The sequence below is a fragment of the Protopterus annectens genome, chromosome 12.part0 (genome assembly GCF_019279795.1).
Source record: "Protopterus annectens isolate FY-2018-M chromosome 12.part0, PAN1.0, whole genome shotgun sequence".
Taxonomy (NCBI): Eukaryota; Metazoa; Chordata; order Ceratodontiformes; family Protopteridae; genus Protopterus; species Protopterus annectens.
In genome coordinates this window covers 1,434,545,574-1,434,573,037 of record NC_056746.1, presented here as the reverse complement: position 1 = coordinate 1,434,573,037, position 27,464 = coordinate 1,434,545,574, and the positions used below count along the sequence as shown (strand labels likewise).

Here is a 27,464-nt window from a genome sequence, read left to right as displayed (position 1 = left end):
CTCGTCACTCATTAGATCCATTGTAGAGTACAGTGCCCGTTTTGGTATGTACCTCACAAGACACAATACCTCCCAAAGAGGATTACCGGCCTCAAACAGATGCCCTACGCAGACCGTCTCAAAAAACTACAGCTTTACTCTGTCGCATATCGTCTACTCCGAGGTGATCTCTGCCTAACATACAAAGCTATGTCAAATCCAGAGCTGTTAGACATGCTCTACTTAAAGAAATCCCAATTCCTCCAAACTACATGCTCTAGGGACCTAAACCTTGTCACCACAGTAAACAGAACATGCTGGAGGGATAGAGTCCTGTCCCAGAGACTTCCCATACTCTGGAACAGACTACCTATCTATATTAAACAAAGCTCCTCATTAGCACTCTTCAAGAAGAATCTTGATGATCGGATGGGAAATAGGAAATTCACCCCGGGGATCACCTCTGTGGCTCTGCTTGACAGGGGCACAGGAAAATAATTTTCTTGGGTGGCGAAAGTCAGGGTACCTTTTTGGCTAAGTTTGTATAGGCCCTAGTGCCGATAGCCTAGTACCTACCTATGAACTACGTCATGAGAAGGTGGGGTTAGATGACATAGAATCAGGAAGTAATTGGGCAGTTTCTCAACAGACAGTAAACAGAAACATGGGTTCATTAAACTTAATAAATACAGGTCCACTGAAGTAACTAAAGTAAAAACTGCACATTTTAAAATCATAATATCTGTTTTACATGATAAAGGCATAATTATGCCAAAATGAAATGGTAAAAACACCTTTGCACATGATCTTGAAGACTCTCACATTAGAAATAGTTCTACCCAAAGAAGAAAAATATCCAAATTGGAATCTAGTCACATTAAACATTAAGAACCACATTAAACTTCTCCTGACTGTTGTCTGCATTTTTCCCAACCTTCCAGCAAAAGAACATTCCAGACTAGTATATCAGATATAATACAGAAATCCAACAACTATGTCAGGTTGGTTAAATCCAGGTTGGTTAAACAGGATGATGCCTTACAGCTCATCCAAATGCAGGTCAACATGGAGGTCCCTCGCAATATCACTGCTAGCTACAGGTCCCCATCTATGCTCCTGAAGTCTCATGACTCTTAGCTAAGCCTTCTAGAAGTGCTTACCATCCAACCAAACACCCTGTTCATGGGTGAGTTTAACTACCCCTCTATACACTTGGAAACTTACACTGCCTCAAGCTGACAAACACAAAGTTTCCTGGACTTTATTAACATAAACACTCTGGAACAGAAAGTGCAAGCTTAAACCAACCAGAGGGTCAGACATACTTGATGTAGTACTCACCAATATGGGAGAGTATTGACCCCTCCCCCATTACATCCTTACTAGTGAGGTAGGATCACAAAGCTGTCTCCTGTGAAGTAATAATCAACCCAAAAACTCAGGAAAACTAGTAAAAGTTGGAAACTGTTCTAAGGCAAGCTACATCCTATTAAGTGACAGTTTGTCAAAATTCAGGGCTCCCCCTAACCTGAGATCACAGCTACCTATGCAGAATTATTCAGAGAGTCCCTATACAAATATGTGAATGGCTGCTTATAGGCTGCCATACCTACCAGAATTACACCCGAAGCAAATGCTAAAAACAAACCTCACTGGTGGAATCCTCACCTAAACAGGGTATATGGTAAAAGCAAAACCTCCTGCCCAAAATTAGGATGAACATCTCCCTTAAAGACAAGTGCTGTCTTACACTGCCTTAAGTGATCAGAGAGACATAGCAGATCTGCTGGCTGATAGATTCACATCAAACTTTACCCCCCAACAAGCAAAAAACTGTAATTCAAATTGAAAAAAGATGAAACAGGGGTGCTTAAGAAACAAGGAGAGACTGGGATTTTGGATACAGACCTTTAAGGAGGACAACAGTAATCATACATAACATTATATTCATAAAGTAGCGGAAGGTATTCTAAGAACTAAGCCAACATGGGAATGGAGAAATGAGATTCTGCTGATAGGGATGACTACAGCTAAGGGATACAGAAAATAGGCAAGAGGGGCTGGAATGTATTGGAGAAAACTGGCAAAGGAAGCAAGGTATTCAACGCAAATAACTAGATAGGGAAAGGTAATAACGGGAAGAGGCCAAGAACGTATTTGTACTGCAGGTTAGAGATTGCCTTCCCTATCAAGGTTTGATGTCAGAGTATAGGCAAAGGGAAAGAAATAAGTGGGGTCCTAAATGAAAGACCAGCACTGGTAGAGTTTTTAGTAGAATCTAAAACAGAAGTTACCAGTAAGAAAGGAAACATTAGTATAACATATAAAATATTGTATGATAACTATAACAGTCAGTCAGAGGAGGTTAGAGAAAATTGGGAAAGAGACATTGGATCTTTGCTTGGAAGTGTTTACATGGGTATTTTTTTTACCCCATGAAGACACCAAAGAAATTTTCCTTAAGTAGACAGCAAATGTTGGAAGTGTGATGGGGAAAAAAAGAGGTAACTGGGAACATATTTTCTTTGAGTGTAATGAGTTGGCAGACTTTAAAGATTCCCCACAGACTGCTCTGTTAGAGGTATTGTGTGAGCAAATTGGTGTAACTAAGAAAATGATTTTTTGAGCTATGATACAGAATCAGAATTGCCTAGACATAGTAAGGCCTTGCTGAGTCTAATTGTGATGACTGCTAAAAAAGCAATTACTAGAAAATGGAAATCAAAATGTAAACCAACTTTACTAGAGGCAGTGAAGATAGTAACAGAGATGAAACAACTGGAACTGGGATCATTAGAAAAGGGTAGGAGGAAATTACATAGAAAAAAAGGGAAATGTGGGATCAATACATACCGAGGAAGAATGAGGTTTAAAAGAAGTCCAGATTTGAATGTAATGTCTGACTAACATTGACTGGCTATATTAAAAGTAATGTGTAATGTTGGCAGCTGCAGTTGTTTTGGCTTGGTCTGTAATGTATAATGTTTGCAAGTGAGATTGTGTTGCTATGGTTTATTTTAATTTATATAAATGTAAGACTGCCTATGTCCTATATGATAATTATAATAAAGATGTTTCTTGTTAAAAAAAAAAAAAAAAATTACCCCCAATCCTCTCCAGCATCCTTTCCCCAACTATTAACAGTGACCAGATGCTGGCAGCACTCACTAAATCCAAGAACACTGTCTCTGCGGATCCTCGACATTATCACCAGTTGCTTTCTGAACAGTCTAAAACATGTCCTCTCAGGACCATGTGAGGTCCTCTTCAACCAACTACAGCCCCAAAACAGGCTACGTTCCAAGTGAATGGAGGACTGCAACAGGCATTTCCCTCCACAAGGGCAGACCATCAACTGATCCAGGGAGTTACAGACCCATATGTCTAATGAGCTTAATATGCAAAGCCATGGAACAAGTTATCAAGGATACAGACACTGGACCAGTCCCAATTTAAGTTTAAGGGAAGGTCATGCCTACTTAAAGGGGTGATCTTCTTTGAGAGGGTCACCAAGGCATTGGATGAGGGCAGAACAGTGCATACTATGTATCCTAACCTGTCCAAGCCTTTCAGTACAGTGCCCTACTCAGGCATTGTTGAAAAGCTGTCTCAGCTAGGCATAAATCCCTACATAACTTGCTGGATTAGTGGCTGGCTCACAGATCAGACCATAGAAGTTAGGATCGTTGACACAACCTCCATCAAGAGACAGATTACCAAGGTAGTACCCCAGGGCTCTGTGCTGGGCCTGTTTCTGTTTGGCAACTACTTCGTGGAAGTCAAGGCTAACATTCAAGGCCTCACCAAGTTTGCAGATGACAGTAAATTGGGAGCTATTATATAGTCTCCCAAGACACCAACATCTTGCAAGAGGATTTAACACAGACAGATGACTGGTGCCAAAGCCAAAGCCATAGCCTAAAACTCGGTGGCCAAAAATTCATTATAATGCCATTTGGGAAACTATAAACATAAGTTAATTAATACATCAGTAAAACACCCGTAAGAGTCGACCCAGTAGTAAGGGATGTGGGAAGATGTGTAGACAGCAGTCTAGCCTTTGACCAACACATAGCTAAGACAGTAAGAAAATCATCTTCTATGTAAGAGTATGACATTGAAGTCCAAAGAAGTTACAGTACCACTCTTCTCAGACTTTATCTGACCCATCATTGAGTAGAGTGCTTTCTTTCACATATATCTAACCAGACACTGTAGATGTTGGAATGCCTGCAAAGGATTATCACCAGGAGAAATCTGGGCATGAATACCCTTTCCTGAGAGAGAGAGAGAAAGCAAGAGAGATGTCCCAAAGGATCCCAGTGCTATGGAGTATGCTCCCCATCCATGTAAAACACAGTTCATCCCTAACCCTATTCAAAGTAAACATTGACAATTGTATGGGAAATCATAAATAGTTCCCTGGGCTGGCCTCCATGTCTGTCAATAAAAAAAGTGTTATCTAACTAACATCCCCTACAAATCCCTTTGTTACATTCCTACTAACATGTCCACACCCCACATAGATGTCCATGATACTGTGGATCCAAATGGTCATTAACCTATTAGTAACCTATAATAATCCAAACCAAAAGAATAGCTGAAGTACAAAAAACCCCACAAAAAAAGCAGCAAACAGGCCAGGAACAACCGCCAAGGAGAAATTCAGCCAACCACTCGATAGGAACAACAGTGTAGAACAAAATTTGTGGTAACTTCCAAAAAACGAACTCCACAAGCAGATGAAACCTTTTATTAACGCCACAAAATGAATCCACGTTTTCGCTGACAATGCAACTTCATTGGATAAAAACAATTGGTATACCCCTGTGTTTTGTACACAACTTGATTGATTAATTAGTTGGATAATTGAATAATTAAACACAAAGCATTTTTAAAGAGACAACCCTTTACCAAGGGTTTTAAATTTGTCCCCAGCAGGGGCAGTAGCTTAGTCAATACTATATTGGATGTAAAACTTTTTATGCGTATACTTAACCTACAGAACTTGTTTGGGTCTACCAATTTGGGGCGAGGACTTATGCTTAGGAAATCTAGTACTTATAATCCCCCTTTACATCCGCAATTAAGGAATTTGGAAAATAGGATAGAACATCAGATACGTGGTAGCAAGGGTAAGACCGAACATGGTTCTAATCTCAATCAGGCTGAGTCCACCCTTCTGACTGAATTGAGTATTGACCCCTCGGTCAGAGTTATGGAACCTGACAAAGGGGGTGATACTGTTATCATGGACCAAATATTATACAAAGCCAAAATGTATAATTTACTACAGGACACCAAAAAATACATTATTGCTTCACTAAACGAGGTGCATATTTCATATAAAAAAATTGACTTGGCCATCAAAGATCTTTTAGACCAAGAAATTATTGAAATTGACCTCTATTCTTATTTGGACAACTCTCATCCCAAAATACCCACCGTTTTTGGTGTGCCGAAAATCCACAAAAATGTGCAGGATCCCCCCCTTAGACCTATAGTAGCTGCCCAGGGTTCCAAAACTCACAATCTTTCAAAATTTTTGGATTGGAAATTAAAGCAGCTATGGGGGAGGCAGGAACAGCTACTTAAGGATTCCTGGGAATTCTTACGGGGCATAACCAACGACTTATTCAGGCCAGACCTACTATTTGTTACCATCGATGTGGTAGATTTGTTTTCTGTGATCCCACACACGATTGGTCTGACCTGGATGGAGGAGGCTCTCTGGGAATGTAAGGGGGTCACAAACAATGATGTCCATTTGATCCTTGAACTACTGGGATTGGTCCTGAATAACAACTACATTTATTTTTGTGGGGAATACTTCCAGCAGATATCAGGTGTCTCCATGGGAGCAAATTGTGCTCCCACCTATGCTGACATAATTTTGTCAGTCTGGGAGAAAAAATTTGTCCTTAATAGTGAATTTTCCAAACATTGGATACACTGTACTAGGTTCTTGGATGACATATGTATTTTTTGGACTGGACCGAGGCAATGTATTGATGATTTTGTAACTTACTTACATTCTACAACAACATTTTTGAAGTTTACATACAATATATCATCAGACCAAGTTAATTATTTAGATGTTACCTTGTCCAAGAAAGTTGATGGTTTCAGTTCATGTGTATATAGGAAACCATCCTTTTCTAACAGTTACTTACACTATAACAGCTCACACCCCAAATTCCAAAAGAGGTCAATACTTAAGGGTCAATTTGTAAGAGTTTCCCGTATGACATCAGATGATCTTTATTTTCAAAAAGAGGGGGACAAGCTGAGTTCCCTTTTTGCAGTTAGGGGATACCCTATCACATTGATTAATTCAGTACGGGAAGAAGTCCAGCTAGGCAGGGGTTCTAGATTTAGCCCTATTCTAGGGAGGAAACAAATGGTCGACAATGTTGATTCCACTCATGGTTGCCTCACCCCACTTGGTTCTAATCAGGTGTTTGTTACAGAACACAGTCTTGATGCGGGACACATTAGGTATATTATCCAAAAGGAATTGAAATAATTTACGGATTTCACCGACTTGAGCAATTTAAAAGACCTGACTTGTAAATTTGTATATAAAAGAGGTTTTAACATCAAGAGGATTTTGGAACACAACACCAACCCAAAGTACCATTGACCATCATAGGAAAGGCATGTTCCGCTGTGGCTGGTGCTCCCAGTGCAAACACGTCATTGATCAGGAATACATTTATTTGGAGAGCAGGAATAGGAAGATTTGTTCCTATCATTTCTATAATTGTAATTCCACCGGTATAGTTTATTTGGCTGTCTGCATGTGTTGCCAAGCGTTTTACGTTGGCAAGACAGAAAGGCAGCTCAAAAGACGCATTTATGAGCACTTTTATGAAATTCAGAAACAATGTAATACAAATGCACTTTACAGGCATGTAGCCGTATGTGAGTCCGCAGCTTTCATGTTTTTTGTTCTGGAAGCAGTACCCAAATGTATCAGGGGAGGTCATTGGGCAGCACGATTATCCCATAGGGAAACGTACTGGCAGATTTTGTTGGAAGCCAATAAACCTCCGGGTTTAAATGATTCCATCTCTATTATGCCCTATTTAAAATTAAGGGCAGATCAATTATAAGATTTTAGTAAGTTTATCTTAACCTGATTAATGTATTTAACAAATAACTTTTAATATCTTATTGTCTTTAAGTATGTGTATAAATGGTGAATATTTATTGGTTTTATTTATAAATATACACAATTATTAATTTTACTTTAAAATCTGATCATTGCAAGAGTATGCAATAGATGTTCTACAACACAGTTGTTTGGTTATTTTTACGTAATATTAACACATCTTTTATTTTAATGCATTTTAACCACAAGTGATTTAAACTGCAAGTGTGGATAGTTGTTTTTGGTACATTTTATCACAATCCAAAGTAGATTGATTTTAATTACATCTTCACATCTATTTGTCAGTTCAGTTGTCTCTTTAAAAATGCTTTGTGTTTAATTATTCAATTATCCAACTAATTAATCAATCAAGTTGTGTATAAAACACAGGGGTATACCAATTGTTTTTATCCGATGAAGTTGCATTGTCAACGAAAACGTGGATTCATTTTGTGGCGTTAATAAAAGGTTTCATCTGCTTGTGGAGTTCGTTTTTTGGAAGTTACCACAAATTTTGTTCTACACTGTTGTTCCTATCGAGTGATTGGCTGAATTTAACCTATAATAATACTAGGAGACTTCAACATAGATATGCTTCATAGTTTCATAGTTTTGGGAGTTGCATTTAGGCCTGAAAGGCCATTCAAAACACAGATTCTGCATTTCTGTAATAAACTAAAGGATACATCCCACTGAACAACACAGTGTTAAATTGTAGTAATCACACTGCTATGTTTTATTATTAGTGGTAACATTCCAAAGTTTAAGTAACATAAACCTTGTACTGTGGTGGTGGTGGTAGCGTTGTCGCCTCATAGCAAGACGTTGTCCCATTCGATTCTCAGCTAGAGCGTCTTCTGTGTGGAGGCATACGTGAATGGGGCATGCCTTCGTTGAAGGTTGTGCGTCAGGGCTGGTAACCCGGTACGTAAAAATCCACTACCAATCATTAGCGGACCGGAGTTCCGCTGTGGCGACCCCTAACCGGGAAAAGCTGAAAGACACAAACAATGTGAAATAAACCTTTTGAGAACAACAGCTCTGTAATTATCAACTTTAAAAGTAACTTTTGAATGTCTACAAAACATTCCACAATTGGGCAGTTCCATACTTAATAATATTCTGAAGTTGTCATCACAAACTGCACGCAAAAAAGAGGTAGGTTATACTTTTTACAATAGTTGCACTCAAAACATTTAAACATTCATTGCCTTCTTGCAGCAAATACCTTTACTTCTTTGTCAAAATAATGATTATAATCTGCTTTTTCTTATTAGTAAATACTGACTTTTCATCAGGCACATTTAAAACTCCTTGATAATCCACATAGATTTGTAGTTTTCTGTAATAATTATTTTAAAACCTTATGAATCCACAGGGTGGGTTAACAGTATCATTTCCAGTGGCCTAGCTAACCAAATTCTGCTATGAAGTGACACCATCTTGTGGCCAAAGTAAGTCAGTACAGCTTTCTGAAACAGCAGCAAGGGGCTTGCTCAAAAATTTAAGATAATTCCTTGCCGAAGGTATTGACTTTAAATCATTTTTTCTTAAAAATGTACATATTAATCAGCTGAAAAGTGACTGATCCACAAAGTTTCCCTTGAACTGTATTAGGGAATTAGATTCTGTCCATCTTCATTTCCCTACTGTGACCTTGGGCAATAGGCACTTAAGCAGACATTGCTTCTTGGTCACCTCTGAAAACAAATTGCTTGTCCAGTGGACCTACCAGCTTAACAAATGGGGATCATTGTTGTTATTGTTACAGTTAGCCTTAAGCTATATACTGGGTGCATAATGTTATAGTACATTTGATACTGGTCTTCTTGTTTTGAATGTTTAACAGTTTTTGTATTTAAATCTTTATAAATGAAGAAATCCAAAAATGTAGTAGTCTGATCAATCACAATGTCAGCTGTAAATCTTACTTGGACTGTTTGTCTGCCTGTTGTTGAAAACAGTACAGAAACATATGTGCAATCAGTTCCCATAATCCACCTCGGTGTACAGGCACATATGCCCAACCTATTGCTCTTAGAAAATGCGATGCTGCTGTGATGACAGTCAGTATACAGAACCCGTGCCATAACCAGTCAAACGTAGCTAACTATTGTACCCTATCTATGTCGCTCCAGGTGCATACCTCCTACCCCACTAGGATTTTAGTTGTAGTAATTCAATTACTTGTTGTTTGCCATGACTGAATTTCTCAGAGACAACTGCCTAACACAGTTTGGGTGGACAATTCCAAGTGAGGAATGAGAGAGTCAGTGTTAGTGCCCACTAAGGAACCTCTGAGATGACAGTCAGTGTACAGTACCTGTACCATAAAGCTCCAAACAGGATATCTGGGACAGAATCCCTATTTTTCTGTGATTCTGTTTGCTACAACCCCTCCTCTGAAACCCCTTACATATCATCTACCTCTTCCTCTGTTCAAGAGTCACTGTTTTTTCTCATCTTGAAAAGGCAAATGCTTTGCATTTTTTTTTCTAGTCATTTTTTTTTATTTTGTAGTGAGAGATATAGTTCATATGCAGTAATTTTTGTATGTTTTATGTTTTTCAACAGATAAAAAATCTGATGAACCAGATCAGGAATTCAAAAAGAAACCACCTAAGGGTAAAAAGGGGCCAGCATCTGGTAAGTTCAAAGGAAAATTTTGTCCATTTACATTTTTTCTTCATGTATATTTTAGTAATTTGTAAGTATTCTTAATGGCCTGTTTCGGCAACCAAATTAAAATAAAATTCTAGCATCACAGTTTATTGAAACAACTTCTGCTATTTAACTCCACTGATGCATGATGCCTTAGGCTTGATGTTCTGCAGCAGAACTTATTAAATTAACAATTATAAAACAAGATAATGTGAAACAAAACACTACATACACATCAATAACAAATTAAAAAGGCATTCAGTCAGACTTGCATAGCAGGAAAAAGTACAGTGATATTCCTTATATTGCTTAACAGTGACTCTTGGACTCCAAAACCTGTAAGTTATTACATGTCATGTTTTACAATAACAATGTTACTGTTTTACATCTTTATATGAGAGGATTCTTTGTGTCAACTGCAGATGCAAAATCCACATATTATATAATGTAGGCCTCAGAGAGTGCCTTTTGGCAAGATGCATATACAAAGTACATCCACTGTATAACTACCCAAAATATGCATATAAGGTACAGATAATGGGTGACTTCATAAGTTGTCCAGATTTTCAGCTCATATTTTTGGTCTGTTTCTCATAAAATTTGCGATTTTCTTGTAAATCTTTGATGAGTTTCAGATCCCATACCCTTCAGAATATGCATGCGAAGGTCAAACCTGTTAAGTTAATAAAAGCAATACTTAGAATATGTCCTTCATTAGTATTGGTGTTGTCTGTATTTCTCACACTAACACGTTGAGAGGTGTGCGCATGCATGCATGCATGTATGTATGCGCACACACACACACACACACACACACACACACACACACACACACACGTATGTGTGTGTGTGTGTGTGTTTGTGTGTGTACATTGACTGATAATCTGATTAGGGATAAAATATTCTCTCTATGTCATCAACATTAAGCTCTACCATCACATTATGAAGGTACTTGATTACATTCATTACCATGGGTATTTTCACTTTTCCAGGTGGTATGCTGCCAAGATCTAGGTCCAGTACTACAGAAAGTCTCTATTAAAAATAACTGGCAACATGCTAGGATATCCAGATTGTCTGTAGCAACATATTAAACTGGGCAGAATCGTCTGCATTGGGTACATGTGTATTGACAAGTGCAAGTTGATTGTTATCTGTACAAACAAGAGTCATGACCAAATCATCTTCCTCATGAGATCATGTTTTATGAAGTGATCAGTGTAGCCTTCTACATACTTGTGTAATACCCTTTACTGGCTATTTCAGCAGAATTGAACAAGGGCCACCTTTTACACATAAGATTAGATCTAGTCGATGTTCTTTTTCTCTAAGAATATAATGCTAGCATTGGATGTCAAAACCTGTGGAAAAACTCTGTAGATTTTAGTCTTAGCTGTAATTTATTTAATATTCCAGGTGTTATACTTTTACCATTGTTGATGGAAAGACTTGATGTGGAGTACAATTAGATTTATGAGCTGCATTCTACTTTTTTTGAAGTACTGACCACTATAATTAAAAGTAACTTCATTTAACAGAGAAAGACAAACAAATAATAAACATGAGACTGTGTGCAATCAACCTTAATAATCTTAGATGAAAATATGCTATAGAACTAAAACAACAACATAAATATATGTACAGTATGTAAACAGTAGGATTGTATAAAAACCTTCAGAAATAATATACAGTTTCACAGTGGGGGAGCAAAAATGGTACCAGCCAGTAAAATAACACCCATCACCAACCAGGATGGCTATCCTGCAGTACTCCTCTGAAAAAGGTCAGAATAAGTTTTCTGTCCCTCTGAGTCAATCATAGCTTCAAGATACAATGGGTACTGATTGTAGGTATTAGATCTTAAATATTGGTGAGAGTTTAGCATAATGTTTAAGGTGTTCACCTTACAAACCCAAGGTGCAGGGTTTGATTCTCACATGGGATAACTAGCTAGGCTTAAAATGGTCCATAAGGGCAGTTAGCCTAGTATTAATCTATGAACCTATGAAACTATGAACTATACATATTTATGTTTAAAACCCTTGATGTCCTTCTATTCACATATTGCAGTATTCATAACAGTAGGGAGTTGCTACTAGCAGTGCCACCTTCCGGGCAGTATACCAAAGTCTTGTCAGGGCCATAAACTGATGTAGGGTATAAAAGTGATGTCTGCATGCACCCTTCTCAGAATTTTCCTGCCGCAGTGAACATCGGACTCCTGTTCACCAGTTCTGAAAGCAGATCGCGTTTCAGACCGTTAAAATTTCCAGATCGGACGACTGTTTCATCCTACCGATACAGATAAGTGCCCTGTTAGGTTTTTTTCATTGCCTTTGATTATTATGTCAGCTAGAAAGGGGAAGTGTGCTTATGGGAGACAAATTCCTCACAGGGATGCACAAGAGAAGTGCGTTTTTTGCTTGGGCGAGGCCCACGATGATACGTCCTGCCCCATTTGCAAATCTTTCATTCGAAAGCCCTTTGCATTCGTCTTGCTGCACTAAAATTGGATTTAGAAAATCAGAGACTCAGACATCTTGCACTCGGTATGGAAGGGGGAGTAGGCCCGTCCGAAGTGCCACCAAGGAAGAAGGCCAAAAAGTTAGGCCGGAATCCCTTGCTGCGCCTCAGTCATCTGAGAAGGTTCTTGAGGCTGATGAAAGCCCGGCATCTTCCCAGACATCGGTTTCCAAGCCAGGCCCGGGAACCACTATGGAAGCTGGTGTAGGGGAAACCTTCAGTACATCCACTGAGGCTACTCGGTCATCAGATCCGGATGGTGGAGTGGAACCACGACTCAGTCTGTCGGAGGACCTAGCTCCTTCTCTTCCACCCAGACAGATGTCCACTCCGATTCTTTCTCCACCGACTACTCCTTAAAAGAAAAAAACAAAAAGTTAAACACACTGAAACCCAACCAGTTTCTGGATGGAAAGTTTTTTCTCAGAGCCTTTTTAAGGCCTTTCAGGCTCTACAGAGACAGCAGGCCCCATCCGCCCCCACTACTCAACCTACTTTACAGGTTTCAGAGGAAGAGTACTCCTCTTCAGAGGAATCCTTTTCATATGAATCCCAAGTAGAGTCCCCAAAAGATTTCATCACCCCAGTGGAGGAAGACTCCATTACTCCTGAACCTCCAGGGGAAGAAATTACCTTTGGAGACACAAGCTCCCTCATGAGGAAGCATTTCAAATGGCAAGCATCTGAAGTTTCTGATGCCAAGAAAAGATACTTCAACCTTTTGCAAATGGAGCAACTCTCTCCTTCAGCAGTGGCTTTCTTACTACTTGCCTTTCAGGGTGCTTTCCTGGCTGCTTCACAGTCCCGACTGTCAACCACCAGCTGCTAAACGTTCAGACCATTTTTACAAGGTCCCTCAGGGTACCCAATACCTCTTTAGGAACCCTCCAGCAGACCCAGTAGTTATTGCTGTCTCTGCTGATAAATCATCCAGGCAATTACCTTTGCCTGCTCTTTATCCCACAGACAAAGACAGCAAATTCATGGACAGACTAGAGAAGAAAGTCTATACCTTCTCTACTCTGGCTATTAGAGTTCTCAACTACCAAACACATATGGCTAAATATGTCTTAGATACCATTTCCAAGGCTTCCTCATTACTATCTGAGGCACCAGACTCTCCCATTAAAACCCAGATTAACACCCTTCTTTCCACTGCATCTCAAGTAACTAGACACTCAATAAAGTGCAGTTATGATGCAGTGGAAGCCTCTTCTAAGTCTGCTGCATCAGGATCAGTCTTGAGGCAATATTCTTGGGTGAAACTACAACCCCTGCCCATGGCTGTCCAAACAAAATTGCTGGATGCTCCCCTGAATAATAAAGTCCTGTTTGGCCAAGCCTCAGCAGAACTCCTTATGTCCCTTCAAGAAAAGGGTAAGGAACTTCAGAATCTTAAACACCTTCTAGTGTCTCCCATACCCAGATATCACAGGAATTATCCACAGAAACCTTCCTTTGTTAGAAGGCAGTCAGCACACAGTGCTCCACAGTCTAAAGGATGTAGACAGACCAGGAAAAGCTCTACTCCTAGGTTTCCAAGATTTTCTTCCACTACGCCCTTTCAAGGCCAGTCTGACCAGTCCAGACTGCCTCCTCGGTGACTACCCTTGCACCAAAACACCTGACTTTCCCTCCATCTCACCCTCTCCCTTCCCTCCTGGTGGATTATTACATCAGAACAATGGGTTCTCTCCATCATTCAATCTGGCTACTTCATTACTTTATGGATGATACCACCCTTCCGTGGCATCCCACAACCACCTGCAAGCGAAACCCACCTTTTCCTTCCTATCATTCAGCAGCTTCTACTTCAAGGTACTATATAACAGGTACCACACAAGCAAAGAAACAGGGGTTTTTACTCCAGAATGTTTCTGGTACCAAGGAAGGATGGCCCTTGGAGGCCAATCCTAGACTTATCCTATTTAAACCTATTTCTCAAAGTTCCCAGTTTCAGAATTATTTTCTTACCTCTCCTCTTACCACTAATTCCAACTCAGACTTTCATGGTAGCCCTGGACTTAAAGGATGCCTACCTGCACATCCCCATGCACCCACATTACAAGAAATACCTCAGATTTGCAATAGGCTCCTGCCATTTGCAATTCTCAGCCTTGCCCTTTGGACTTTCTATTGCACCCCGAATATTCACAAAATGCCTGGCCCCCGTCATTGCCCACTGCAGGACTCAGGGTATTCAGATATACCCATACCTGGATGACCTGCTCTTTCTTCATAAAGACTGCCAAACCCTCCTGTTACATCTACAACAGGTAATCGCCACTCTATCTCGATTAGGGTTCACCATAAACCATGAAAATTCTCACCCGATCCCCTCTCAAGACCTGCTTTTCCTGGGTTGCAGATCAGAACAGACATAATGAAAGCCTTCATTCCAGATCAAAGAATCCTAGACCTTTGTCTGTATTTTCAAAGAATCCTCTCCCACACCACCTTGCCAGCTCGAGAGATTTTAAGAATTCTAGGACACATGGCATCACTCATACCCATGCTGCCTCTGGCAAAACTCCATATGAGAAAAATCCAGTAGGTCCCAAAAAACCTGTGGAGTCAACAGTCCCAGCCCCTGGACAACCCCGCTCCCCTTACTTCAGTGTATGAAGAGGGAACTCCAGTGGTGGATCTCAGCTCTTCAACTCAACCCAGGGATCCACCTTCAGATTCCAGCCCCCCCCACACACACACACAACAGGTCTCCATGGATGCCTCCGACTTGGGATAGGGGGGCAGTGCTACTTACAAGCCAAAAACAACTCTCAGTCCAAGGCACATGGTCCAACTCAAGACTAAAGGACCATGCCAACATCAAAGAAATGAGGGCTTTACACTTGGCCCTGCTAAACTTCAAATCAGTCCTTCACCCAGGAACCCTGAATGTAATCACAGACAATATAATGGTCCTGTGGAATATCAGCAAGTAGGGGGGAACAAAGTCCTACTCTCTGTGCAGCCTAGCAATCCAGATCTGGAACCTAGCAGTATCTCTCCACATTCATCTGCTAGCTGTCTATATCCCCTCCTCAGAGAATGTCATGGCAGACTACATGAGCAGAACTTTAGCTCCAAGTCACAAATGGATGCTTCATAGGAAGTTTTTCTAGACATAATCCACAGGTGGGGTATTCCACAAGCAGATCTTTTTGTCTCCTCCCAGGACAGACAGATGCCCAAATTCTGCACAAGGAATCTACATCCACGAGTGTGGAAAGTAGATGGCTTCTCCTTCTCTTGGGGGGGGGGTGTACCACTATGCCTTCCCCCCCATTCACCCTAATTCAGAAAATCCTTCTGAAAATACAGAGGAACAAAACAAAAATCCTACTTGTGACCCCCTTTTGGCCAAGACAGCATTGGTTTTCCCTCTTACACCTACTAGCCAAGGGAGCATTGGTTTCCCCTCGTACACCTACTAGCCAAGGGCAGTCACCATCAAATAGACCTACTCACACAGGACAGGGGCAGTCAATACCAAATAGACCTACTTACAAAGGACAGGGCATCCTTACTACACCCTCAGGTGGTCAATCTGAAATTAGCCTTATGGGTGATAGGGTTTTGATCCCCTAGAGACACCTATACTCCGAGGACGTACTCCGTATTCAGCAGGAGGCCAGAAAACCTAATACCAGGAGAAACTATGTATCCAAATGGAACAGATTCTCCTACTGGTGTCAACAGAAAAACCAGGACCCTCTAAATACCTCTGTACCTATGGTCCTTTCCTATTTGTGTGAGCTACTGTACTCAGGGCTAACATATTCATCTGTCAAAATGCATTTATCTGCTATCTCTGCCTGTCTGTCAGTCCCCCGCCTGTGGCTTCCAGACTGGAGGTCAAACTTTTCCTCAAGGGAGTGCTTCACATCAGGCCTCCCAGGAAACCTATTCCTCCCCCTTGGGATCTGAACTTTGTACTAGAAAAACTTACATTGCCACCCTTTGAACCAGCTCATTCTGTATCCCTAAAGGTATACAGACTGAAAAGAGTTCTACTAGTGGCCCTTACATCTGCCAGGAGGGTATCTAAGATCCAGGCCCTCATGGTTACCTCTCCTTACCTTAGTTTCTACAAGGACAGAGTCGCTCTAAGGACCAACCCTTCCTTTATGCCGAAGGTGGTTAATGAATTTTCACTAAAGCAGACCATCAATCTACCAGTTTTTTACTCTCAACCACAAAATTCCTCAGAAAGGACTCTCCATTCCTTGGATGTCCACAGACAACTGAGGTACTACTTAGACAAAACAAAACCCATCAGAAAATCAGATCAACTTTTCATCTCCTTCCATCCCAGAGCTCTAGGGAAGGTGGTCTCCAAGCAAACTATTTCCTCATGGATTTCAAAATCCATTACTCTGTGCTACTCTTTCCATAGAAAATCCCTACACGGGCAAGTCAAACCTCACTGTACCAGGGCAGCTGCTTCCTCATCTGCCATTTTCAAAGGAATTGACTACGCTTCCATCCTGGAAGCTGCCACTTAGACTTCTGTCCACACCTTTACCAGACATTAGAAATTGAACCTAGTCTCTAGAGCTAAGGCAGGGTTTGCCAGGTCTATTCTCCAAGGGCTCATTAACCAGGGAAACCAATCTTCCACCCAAAACCATGCTTATAAGCTTTGGTACTCTCCCTACTGTTATGAATACTGCAACTTGTGAATAGAAGGACATAGAATAGTTGTGTAAGAACTTACCATAACCTTAGATGTTCATCTCTTCCATGTTGCATTTTCGTTTCTTTTATATGAAAAAGTAAATATGCAACATACCCTAACATAGCACTTATAAAACTTTACTAAACACTGCATCAAGATATAGAACACTCTGAATTTAATTGATTAGTGTATGTTAAATTCTTAAACCTTGTAGTATCCATTATAAATGCACTAAACTGCAATGAATGTTACTGAGGTAACATGCAAGAAACAGATGATGTTCTTCATGTTTCACTGTTGCAGTCATCATATTTGGGTTATCCCTGCCAGGGTAGCCCTCGGCCGGCTCGAATACAAGAGGTTTAGTATTTCTGCGTCGGTTGCTGTTGCTTCAGAATTGACGTCAGGTCGTTAGTAGTATAAAGTAAGGCAGCTGACACCATTATATCAGTCTTTCTTGTCATGGAGCCCGAAGCAGAAGCAGTTCAAACGAGTGCCGGTCAGCCGCTACCTGAGTTTTGTCTATAGATTTGAAGTCTTCTAAAGCTAAGTACCCCTTTGGGGGATCCTTTTTTCTTGCACTAACCGATGACAGAAAAAGTTAGCAGTTGTCTTGCCTGTGGAAAGCAAATACCACACAGAGACTTTCATTCTAAGTGGGTCACTTGTTTAGGCCCAGACCATGACATCCCCCGCTGTCACTGCTGTGCTTTGTTCAATGCCAGAACTATCCGTCGTCGGGTCTTTATTGTAGCTGGATATTTTCGCTTACAGTCCTTGAACTCTGATATGGCTTCGGTAAGCCATCCGACAGCAGATCTTCTGAAAAAACGTAAAGATAAAGACAGAGACAGACCGCACAGGTCCAAACCTACTGATGACGCTTCTGTTAAGCTAGTCATCGGTTCTCTGGTCCTCAGTGAGGCGCTGTCGCGGCCCCTGATGCCCACTTCTGTGGATTCACAGGCCACTACCGCAATCCTTTCGGAGTCCAGTATGCCGCAAAACTCTTCTTAGAGTAAGGATCCTGTGGTCATCTCTACCTTGGATGGGTCCGGAGCCGGTGAGCAGGCACCGGCTTCCGAGGAAGTCCTTTGCCCTACCAATTCTCATCACAAACCAATGTCTTCTTTCACGACTACCGTTCTTTCAAAAATGACCGAGTTTCTTAGGCCCAGGATACGAACCACACCCAAGAAACCGATGACCCAATATGAGGCACCTGCTTCCTTGCCTTAGTCTCAAATGCTTAAAATGGTGGAAGACCTTATCATGCTGATCAGGGGAAGCCAAGCTACCTCCTCCAAAAGGAAAAGAGATCTGTCCCCTGTAGTTTTGTCTGAACAAGAGTTAGATGACTCTGATGCATCTGAATATGAAGACCTGAAACCCCTCTCTACTTATGAGGATTCTGATGCAGACGATTCCATCCCTTCTGCCTCTCCTCCAGAGGATTTTTCCTTTGGGGAAAACCCTTCATACCTTAAGGGAGCATTTCCAATGGGAGAGTCAGGACTACCCTCAGTCTGAAAAGAGACTCAGGGAATTCTTAGATCTTCCACAGCACAGACCCTTGGCCATCCCCACGTCCTGGGTGTTGTGGAGGATGTTTTCCTGGAATCCAGCTTGATTCCTGACACCCGCCCTCCTGCACCCAAAAAAAACAGACAGGTACTGCTGAGTCCCTGACTCACACAAATTTCTTTTTTAAAAATCCTACTGCTGATCCTGAGGTAATTTATTAAGGGCCTAAAGGGATTAAAGCAACCTCTACGAAGAATCCCACCCTCTCAAATAGGGATTCCCGAGCACTAGACAGATGGGGTAAAAAAGTATACACCTCAGCTACTATAGCTATCAGGGGACTAAATTGTCAGTTCCATATACTAAAATTTCAGCAACATACCCTGGAACTCGTCAAACAAAAAAAAGTCTTCCTTTCCTGCTTGTGCAGAATCTAAAGAGTTACAAGAGTTAATGCATTCTGCAAGTCAAGTAACTAAACACACCTTGCACTGTGGTTTTGACACCCTAGAAGCTTCTTTCTGGGCAGCAGTTACCGGATCTGTCATTAGAAGGCACGTATGGCTTAAGGAACAGCCCTTGCCAAACCATGTCAAATCTAAATTGTTGGATGCTCCCTTGCACAAAGACAACTTATTTAGCACTAAGGCAGAAGAGGTCTTAAAAAAGATGGAATAAAAAGCAAAATCTGTGCAGACAGTTAAGGATTTCTTACAGGTCCAGCCACCCAGGTTCAGCAGGCATTGTCCCACCAAGCACTGGTCCTTTCTTGCTCTCACTAAGGCAGTCCAGCCCAGACCCTGGGGAACCAGACCCCCCAGACAGCAGCCACAGGGAATGCAGAAATCTAAGCAGTGGACTACCTCCACTTCAAAACCAGGGAGTTCTAAGCCACCCATTTATGGTAAGAACTCACAATGACTCACCTCTCCCACCCCCTCCCTCTGCCCACATTCACTTACTCCTAGGAGGAAAACTCTCCTTTCATACAAGCACCTGGGCCACCATTACAAACGACCGCTAGGTTCTCAACATAGTGTCCCAGGGATACAGATTTTCTTTCCACACCCTTCCTACCCCAAAAGGGTTCCCAGATCTACCTCCAGACCAGTGGGCAGAGACGCAAAAGCAAGTCCTTTCTCTGCTCTCTGTAAGGACAGTAGAGCACGTTCCTGCAGAACAGAAAGGCCAAGGTTTCTATTCCGGACTTTTTCTGGTATCCAGAAAAGAGGGCACCTGGCACCCCATCCTCGATCTATCCATTCTAAACACCTTCCTGGTGATCCCAAAATTCAAAATGCTCACCCTCCAGCAGCTGCTACCCATGCTGTTCAAGGATGCTTAGCTAACCACCCTGTATCTAAAAGAGGCCTACCTCCACATTCCTATCAGGGAATCATGCAAGAAATATCTCAGTTTCAGGGCAGGATCTCAGTGCTTTCAGTTCTCTGCACTTCCCTTTGGCTTATCTACTGCTCCCACAGTTTTCACAAAATGTCTGGCTCCAGCCATTGCCTTTTGCAGACAAAGGAATATCCAGATTTACCCATACTTAGATGTCTGCCTAATTCAGGCAGACAGCCAGGAAAAGCTGCTCAAGCACCTGACCTTTGTAAAGTCCATATTAATCTCCCTAGGGTACACAGTCAATGAAAAGAAATCCAAACAGGTGCCCACCCAAAGGATTATATTCCTGGGAGCAAGCCTGGACACAGCATCCCAGATGGCATTCCTTACACCAGAAAAGCAAATTTTTCTGACAGCCTACTTCTCTCAACTAGCTACCAGACCCCAGCTAACTGCAAATAAGATCCTGCAAGCTCTGGTGTTCATGGCATCTTGCATACTACTTATTCCATATGCCAGACTGCATGTGAGGAAACTTTAATGGTACCTAAAAAGCCTTTGGTGTCAACACTCTCAAGACCTGGAGACTCTTATACCTATAATTCCTTGCCTCAGAAAAGCTTTTCTTTGGTGGGCAACAGCATGCTCCCACAACAAGGGACTACCTTTCTCACCACCCCCCGTCATCCAGACCCTTACCACAGACGCATCGGACTATGCCTAGGATGCACACTTAGATGGCAGGTGCATACAGGGCCAGTGGAGCCCACAGCAAATCCCTCTGCATATCAACCAAAAAGAGATGATGGCTGTCCAGCACATCTTGATAGTTCTTAAGACCCTTCTCTCTTCAGGGGCTCCCCTGATCAAAACAGACAACACCACTGTAATGTGGTATATCAACAAGCAGGGAGGGACTCACTCCTACCCTCTATGCAGGCTGGCCATAACCCTTTGGCACACAGCTCTGCCATGCAACTCCACCTGTTAGCACAATTCTTACCATGTTCTTCCAGCTCTTTGGCAGACCAGTTAAGCAGAAATCTTCTGGACGCACATGAGTAGTAGCTCAACAGAAGAACCTTCACCCTAATAACTCAGAAATGGGGCACCCCGAAGGTCAACCTGTTTGCCTCCCACACCAACCATCAGCTCAGCAAATTCTGCACCAGGGAGCATCACTGCATGGCTTGGAAACTGGATGCCCTGTCCTTCCCCTGGGTCAATCTATCGGTCTATGCCTTTCCTCCACTACCTCTCATACCCAGGGTACTGCTCAAAATAAAGGAAGAAAACCCAAGGACAATTCCTATAGCTCCAGACTGGCCTCGCCAGTACTGATACCCCTTGCTGCGCAGCCTGTCCCCACTGACACCATGGCATCTTCCTTAGATTCCAAACCTCCTGACCCAGAGGGAAGGGGAATTCATGCATCCCCAATTGCAGACACTCAGTTTGGCAGCTTGGCTTATTCCCTTACCCCCGATCTATCTGCCAACCTCAGTAAACAGGTTCTAGATGTTATACGTGAGGCCGGATGCCCTAGCACTAGAAAGTCTTATGCTGATAAATGGAAAAGGTTCTGCACCTGGATCCAGGCTAAGGGAGCCAGTTCGGCACAGCCCTCCCTCCCTCCCATCCTGGATTACTTAGCTGACCTACTACACAGTGGCCTCTCTTTTTCCTCTATTAAAATTCATGCCTCTGCTATCTCTGCTCATTTTCCCACCGAGAAGCCCCTTTGCTCACACCCCTTGATCAAACAGTTCCTAAGAGGGGCTAGCAACTGAGGCCATCCAGAAGACCACCATCCCCAGCTTGGGACCTTAACTTTGTGTTGGAAAAGCTCACCCTGCCCCCCCCCCTTCAAACCAGCTTCTTCTGCAGAGCTAAAATTTCTCTCCTGGAAGACAGCTTTCCTTCTGGCCATCACTTCAGCCAGAAGAGTCTCTGAGCTGCAAGTACTCATGGCTGTGTAACCCTTCATCATCTTACAGTGTGACAGGGTATCCTTCAGGACTAACCCATCTTTCATGCCCAAGGTGGTGTCTGGTGTGGCTCTCAGCCAGTCTATTCATTTGCCTACCTTTTTTCCTAATCCCCAGAACAAGGGGGCAATGATCTTGCACTCTCTAGATGTGCACAGACAGCTCAGATTCTATCTAGACAGGACTAAATCCTTCAGAAAGTCTGATCAATTGCTGGTTAGCTTTGCTACAGGGGCAGAAGACAAGGCCATCTCCAAACAAACCATTTCCAAATGGATATCACACTGCATCCATTTCTGCTACTAACAATACGGAAAGCCTCCCCCCAATGGGGTCAGGACTCAATCCACCAGAGCACCCTCCACCTCTGTGGCTTTCCTCAGAGGAGTCCCCACCAGGGACATCCAGGAGGCTGCCACCTGGACATCTGTTCACACTTTTACCAAACATTACCACCCGCCTCTCTTCTCCAAATTCATGACTGGGTTTGCCTCTGCAGTCTTGCAGGGTATCCTGGCCAGCCCCTACTTTCCTTGACTGCCCTGACCCATTTCCTCAGCTTTGGGAAATAACCCAAATTTGATGACTGCAACAGTGAAACATGAAGAACATAGTATAGTTGTGTACACTTACCATAAATGTAGATGTTGAAGTGTATTCACTGTTGCAGGATATTTATTGCACTTAGCGCCTCGGCCACCACAGCCTTCAAAGAGTAAATTTTTTAATAAAACCTTCCCCTGTATATATACCCCTTAACAAACAATCAATTAAAACAATCAAATAATAAAGCAATTACATCAATTAATTGCAACAGTTCAAAGCAATCATTTCCAATTAATTTCTTTATTCAACCCCCTTGGTGTAAAAGTATCAAATTTTAAAATAAACACAGTTTCTTTGTATGCGAGTATATTTTTAATCAATCTTTCATCTCCCTTTCTTACCATAACTTTTTCCAAAATTGTTGCTTGTAACAGACCACTATCTCCCTGATGTTTCTGCATAAAATGTAATGATATAGGACTTTCCAATTTATGCCTTTTAATGTCTCTAATATGTTCCTGCAACCTAATTCTGAATTTCCTTTTGGTTTCTCCAATATAGAATAGGTTGCAGGGACACCTTAAACAATACACTACACCCTCAGTATCACAAGAAAAACTAGTATTTGCTACAAATGTTTTTCCATTAATTCTACAAAAACTAGACACAGTATGACAACATATATTACAATTATTGCAGGGCATAGTACCTTTATATCTTAAAAGATATAGAAACATTTTCTACAGGCAATATAAAGTAAGGCTTCACTAATTTACCTCCAAGATTTTGCCCTCTTTCATATGCAATATAAGGTGTGCTGCAAATAATTTTATTCAAACATTCATCATTCATTAGAAATTGCCAATAATACTTAACTGTTTCCCAAATCTTTCCACTTAGAGTATTATACGTGGTGACAAAAACATTATTTCACCACAACTCAATTTATTTCTATTCCTAACATACATCTTATTACCTTATTAACTTATTATCTTATTAACATCTTATTAGTGTATACAGAACAATTGGCTTCAGTTATTTTTCTCACAGATTCTTTAATTAAATCTTTACTATAACCTCTATATATAAAGATAGACAATGTCTGGCATATTTGTTTTTCTAAATCAACTGTATTACAATCTAACCATTTCACCAACTATATATAATCAGCATATAAACAAGGTAGATGGAACTGATTTTTCTTGTTGTAATAATACAAATGTAGTTAATTTATTGGGCTGTTCTCTTACTGATGAATAATATAGTGTATTAAACCTTGGGTTAAAGTTTGTACCAACCGTTGTACGAAGACTACATATATTGAAGCAAGAAATTTTTAGGTTTATTCGGAAACTACATCTTAAATGTTTTTTTACTGAGCAAACTGATCAACAATATGTTTATAATAATTTAGAAATAGTGAGTGAAGATGATAGTTTCTATTCTTGTGTCACTGATGATTTTAATAGTGACATTGCTGCTAATGCATATTGTTTACTTGACACTAGTGCAGTGACCTTTCAAAGTAAATTTATTCCCCACTATACAAACAATAGTGTTCTACAGTTTTCAGAAATGCTTAATTTTTCAATAAAAGAGCTTTATGAAGAACATAGTAGAGTGTTACATCACCAATATAATATGACTAAGAACGAATGGCTTGCTCTTAAAAGTCTTGCGGATAGACAAGAATTGATTGTTAAGCCTTCCGATAAAGGTAATAAAATTGTAGCTCTTCATTATTCACATTATTTCAATATGTGTTTACAACATTTGAATGATAGGACAACATATGAAGTATGTGATGTTAAGAAGTACATGGACGCAATGGATAATTTTTCTACTTGGATGGGGAAAGGGTGTCCTTTGGGATACTTTACTAAGAAAGATGTTGATACAAAATTTAATATTGATGGATGTAATTTAGCTACTTTCTACTGTCTCCCAAAACTGCATAAAGATGATAATAACCCTCCGGGAAGGCCCATAGTATCAGCTACTAATTATTTTTTTGCACAATATTGGTGTACCTTTACATAATTATTTGCTACCTTATGTAGAGAAACTTGGTTCTTATATTAAGGATTCTTTTGATTTCTTAGAAAAAATATCAGCCATATAATGGAATTCTAACATGTTCTGGATTTCCATAGATGTATGCAGTCTATATACTAATATCTAACATGATGATGGCATTATGGCTTTTACAATATTTTTTGGATGATAATCCAATGTCCCATTTTATGGTTGAGCTTATTCATTTCTGTTTGCTTCATAATTATTTTAGCTTTAATGAGGTTGTTTATCATCAGCTACGAGGTACAGCCATGGGGGCACCTTTTGCCCCCATGTATGCAAATCTTTTTATTGCTAAGTTTGAGATGGATTACATTTATAGAAATAAGTTTGTATAGGAGCAGGTTTTATTTTATTTTAGATATATTGATGATTTGATTTTTATTTGTAATGTTGGACTACATAAAGTTCAAGAATTTTTATCTCAGCTGAATAATAATACTCAAAGTGTTAAATTTAATGGTTTACAATGTGGAACAGAAATTAATTTTTTGGATGTACGTTTAATTGGTATGGACTATGGCTCTATTAGAACTACAGTCCATCGTAAATTTAATGATGGCAATCATTACTTATATGGCACTAATTGCCATCCTGAACATACTATTAAAGCTTTGCCATTTAGTAAAATTGTTATATTATCTAGACTTTGTAATAATACAGTTGATTTAGAAAAACAGATATGCCAGACATTATCTATGTTTATATATGGAGGTTATAGTAAAGATTTAATTAAAGAATCTGTGAGAAAAATAATTGAAGCCAATCTTTCTGTATACAATAATAAGAGAAAGTATGTTAGGAATAGAAATAAATTGAGTTGTGGTGAAAAAATGTTTTTTGTCACCACGTATAATACTCTTAAGTGGAAAGATTTGGGAAACAGTTAAGTATTATTGGAAATTTCTAATGAATGATGAATTTTTTAATATAATTATTTGCAGCACACCTTATATTGCATATAAAAGAGGGCAAAATCTTGGAGATAAATTAGTGAAGGCTTATTTTATACTGCATGCAGAAAATGTTTCTGTATCTTTAAGATATATAGGTACTATGCCCTGAAATAATTGTAATATATGTTGTCATATTGCGTCTAGTTTTTGTAGAATTAATGGAAAAACATTTGTAGCTAATACTAGTTTTTCTTGTGATACTGAGGGCGTACTGTATTGTTTAAGATGTCCCTGCAACCTATTCTATATTGGAGAAACAAAAGAAAATTTAGAATTAGGTTGCAGGAACATATTAGAGACATTAAAAGGCATAAATTGGAAAGTCCTATAGCATTACATTTTATGTAGAAACATCAGGGAGATAGTGGTCTGTTATAAGCAACAATTTTGGAAAAAGTTATGGTAAGAAAGGGAGATGAAAGATTGATTAAAAATATACTAGCTTACAGAGAAACTGTGTTTATTTTAAAATTTGATACTTTTATACCAATGGGGGTTGAATAAAGAAATTAATTGGAAATGTTTGCTTTAAACTGTTGCAATTAATTGATGTAATTGTTTTATTATTTGATTGTTTTATTAATTGATTGTTTGTTAAGGGGTATATATATATATATATATATATATATATATATATATATATATATATATATATATATATATATATATATATATATACACATACATATATATATCGACGAAACAAACCAAAATCCCAAGGAAAAATGCAAAAATTTCCCAGGAGGCATATATCAAGATAGAACACTGGCGTTGCTGCCACCAAACCACTCAAACGTATGAAGAACACAGTCACAGGTAGAGATGGTGAAACATATAAAATTAATCCAGCATCAAGTAGTTCAATTCAAATTGATTCAGCAGCGAATAAAAGCAGCTTGTATACGATAAAACAACTTTATTTAATAAAAGTAAGCGCTTTCGCGGTTAATATCACCGCTTCATCAGAAACAAGAGACAATGTAACTGTAGTTGCTTTTGAACCAAGTAATATCTGCTCACAACCAATTAAAACAAGAGAGAGTGTCATGTGACAATTATACTTGCTTCCACCAAATCATTTAAAGAGGTATTAGAGAATATATGCATATGGACTGCATATACTGCAAGAAACAAAAGTATAGTGTTGAAAATTTATAGAAAATACTAAAATACATCAACAAGACACTTCTTGAAATGTGCAACAAAATGATAAAATCATAACAACTGAGCTATTGCAAAGATGTATAAACTCAACAGCATTGTTGCCTGACAGAAACTTTTAAAACTTTTAAAACTACAAAAATGAATGACATACCTAAACAAGCAATATACAATTATCTTAATGTCCTGCCCTTTAAATGAGGTTTTAAAGAAACAACCTCATTTAACCCCCTGCCTCTGTGTGCTCCTGGCCTTAAAATCCAATTCAATTCAGCCTCCTCCGTCTTGTTAACTAGGTCTCCTAATCGTTCAGAAACTCTCTGCATGTATAATATCTGAAACAAAAAAGTGTGCATAGACCCAGACCCTAGAGTATGTTTAGCCAGAGCACTACAGTTATCTTTCCTAGCTAGACAATAATTGTGGTCTCTAATCCGTTCTCTCAAGGATCTGTTGGTTTTTCCCCACATAACAAAAACACTGTACACAATGTGCAACATACACTATATGTCTACTGTTGCAATTAGAAGCTACCCTGATATCCCACAACCTGCCTGTATCAGGGTGCTTAAAAAAGTGGGATTCATCAATAAAATGACATTGAGCACAAACTCCACATCTACTAGTTCTAAGAGACCAGGTGGGAGGAGGCGGAGTGGCAATGGAACTAGTCAAACTATGACACAACATTTGCTTCAAACACGGCATATTACTATAAGTAAATCTGGGTTGAACACCAACTATATCCTTTACTTGGTCATCAACAACCAGGATGTTCCAATTCCTAACTACTGCCTGCTTCACTACTTCCACATTCAGCCCATATGGTACAATAAAGGACTCATACTAAGGTTTAGAGATTGGGACTT

The 27,464-nt window shown here is 40.1% G+C and overlaps 1 protein-coding gene across 3 annotated transcripts in view; it reads left to right on the top strand.

Annotated features, from left to right (window-relative positions):
- LOC122817246 (E3 ubiquitin/ISG15 ligase TRIM25-like) overlaps positions 1–27,464 on the top strand; it is a 1,463,860-nt gene that overhangs the window by 807,155 nt on the left and 629,241 nt on the right. For all 3 annotated transcript variants that reach the window (XM_044090466.1, XM_044090465.1, XM_044090464.1), the window contains exon 6: positions 9,707–9,778. In XM_044090466.1, coding sequence (XP_043946401.1) covers positions 9,707–9,778 — 72 coding nt within the window. The remainder of the gene's footprint in view (positions 1–9,706; positions 9,779–27,464) is intronic.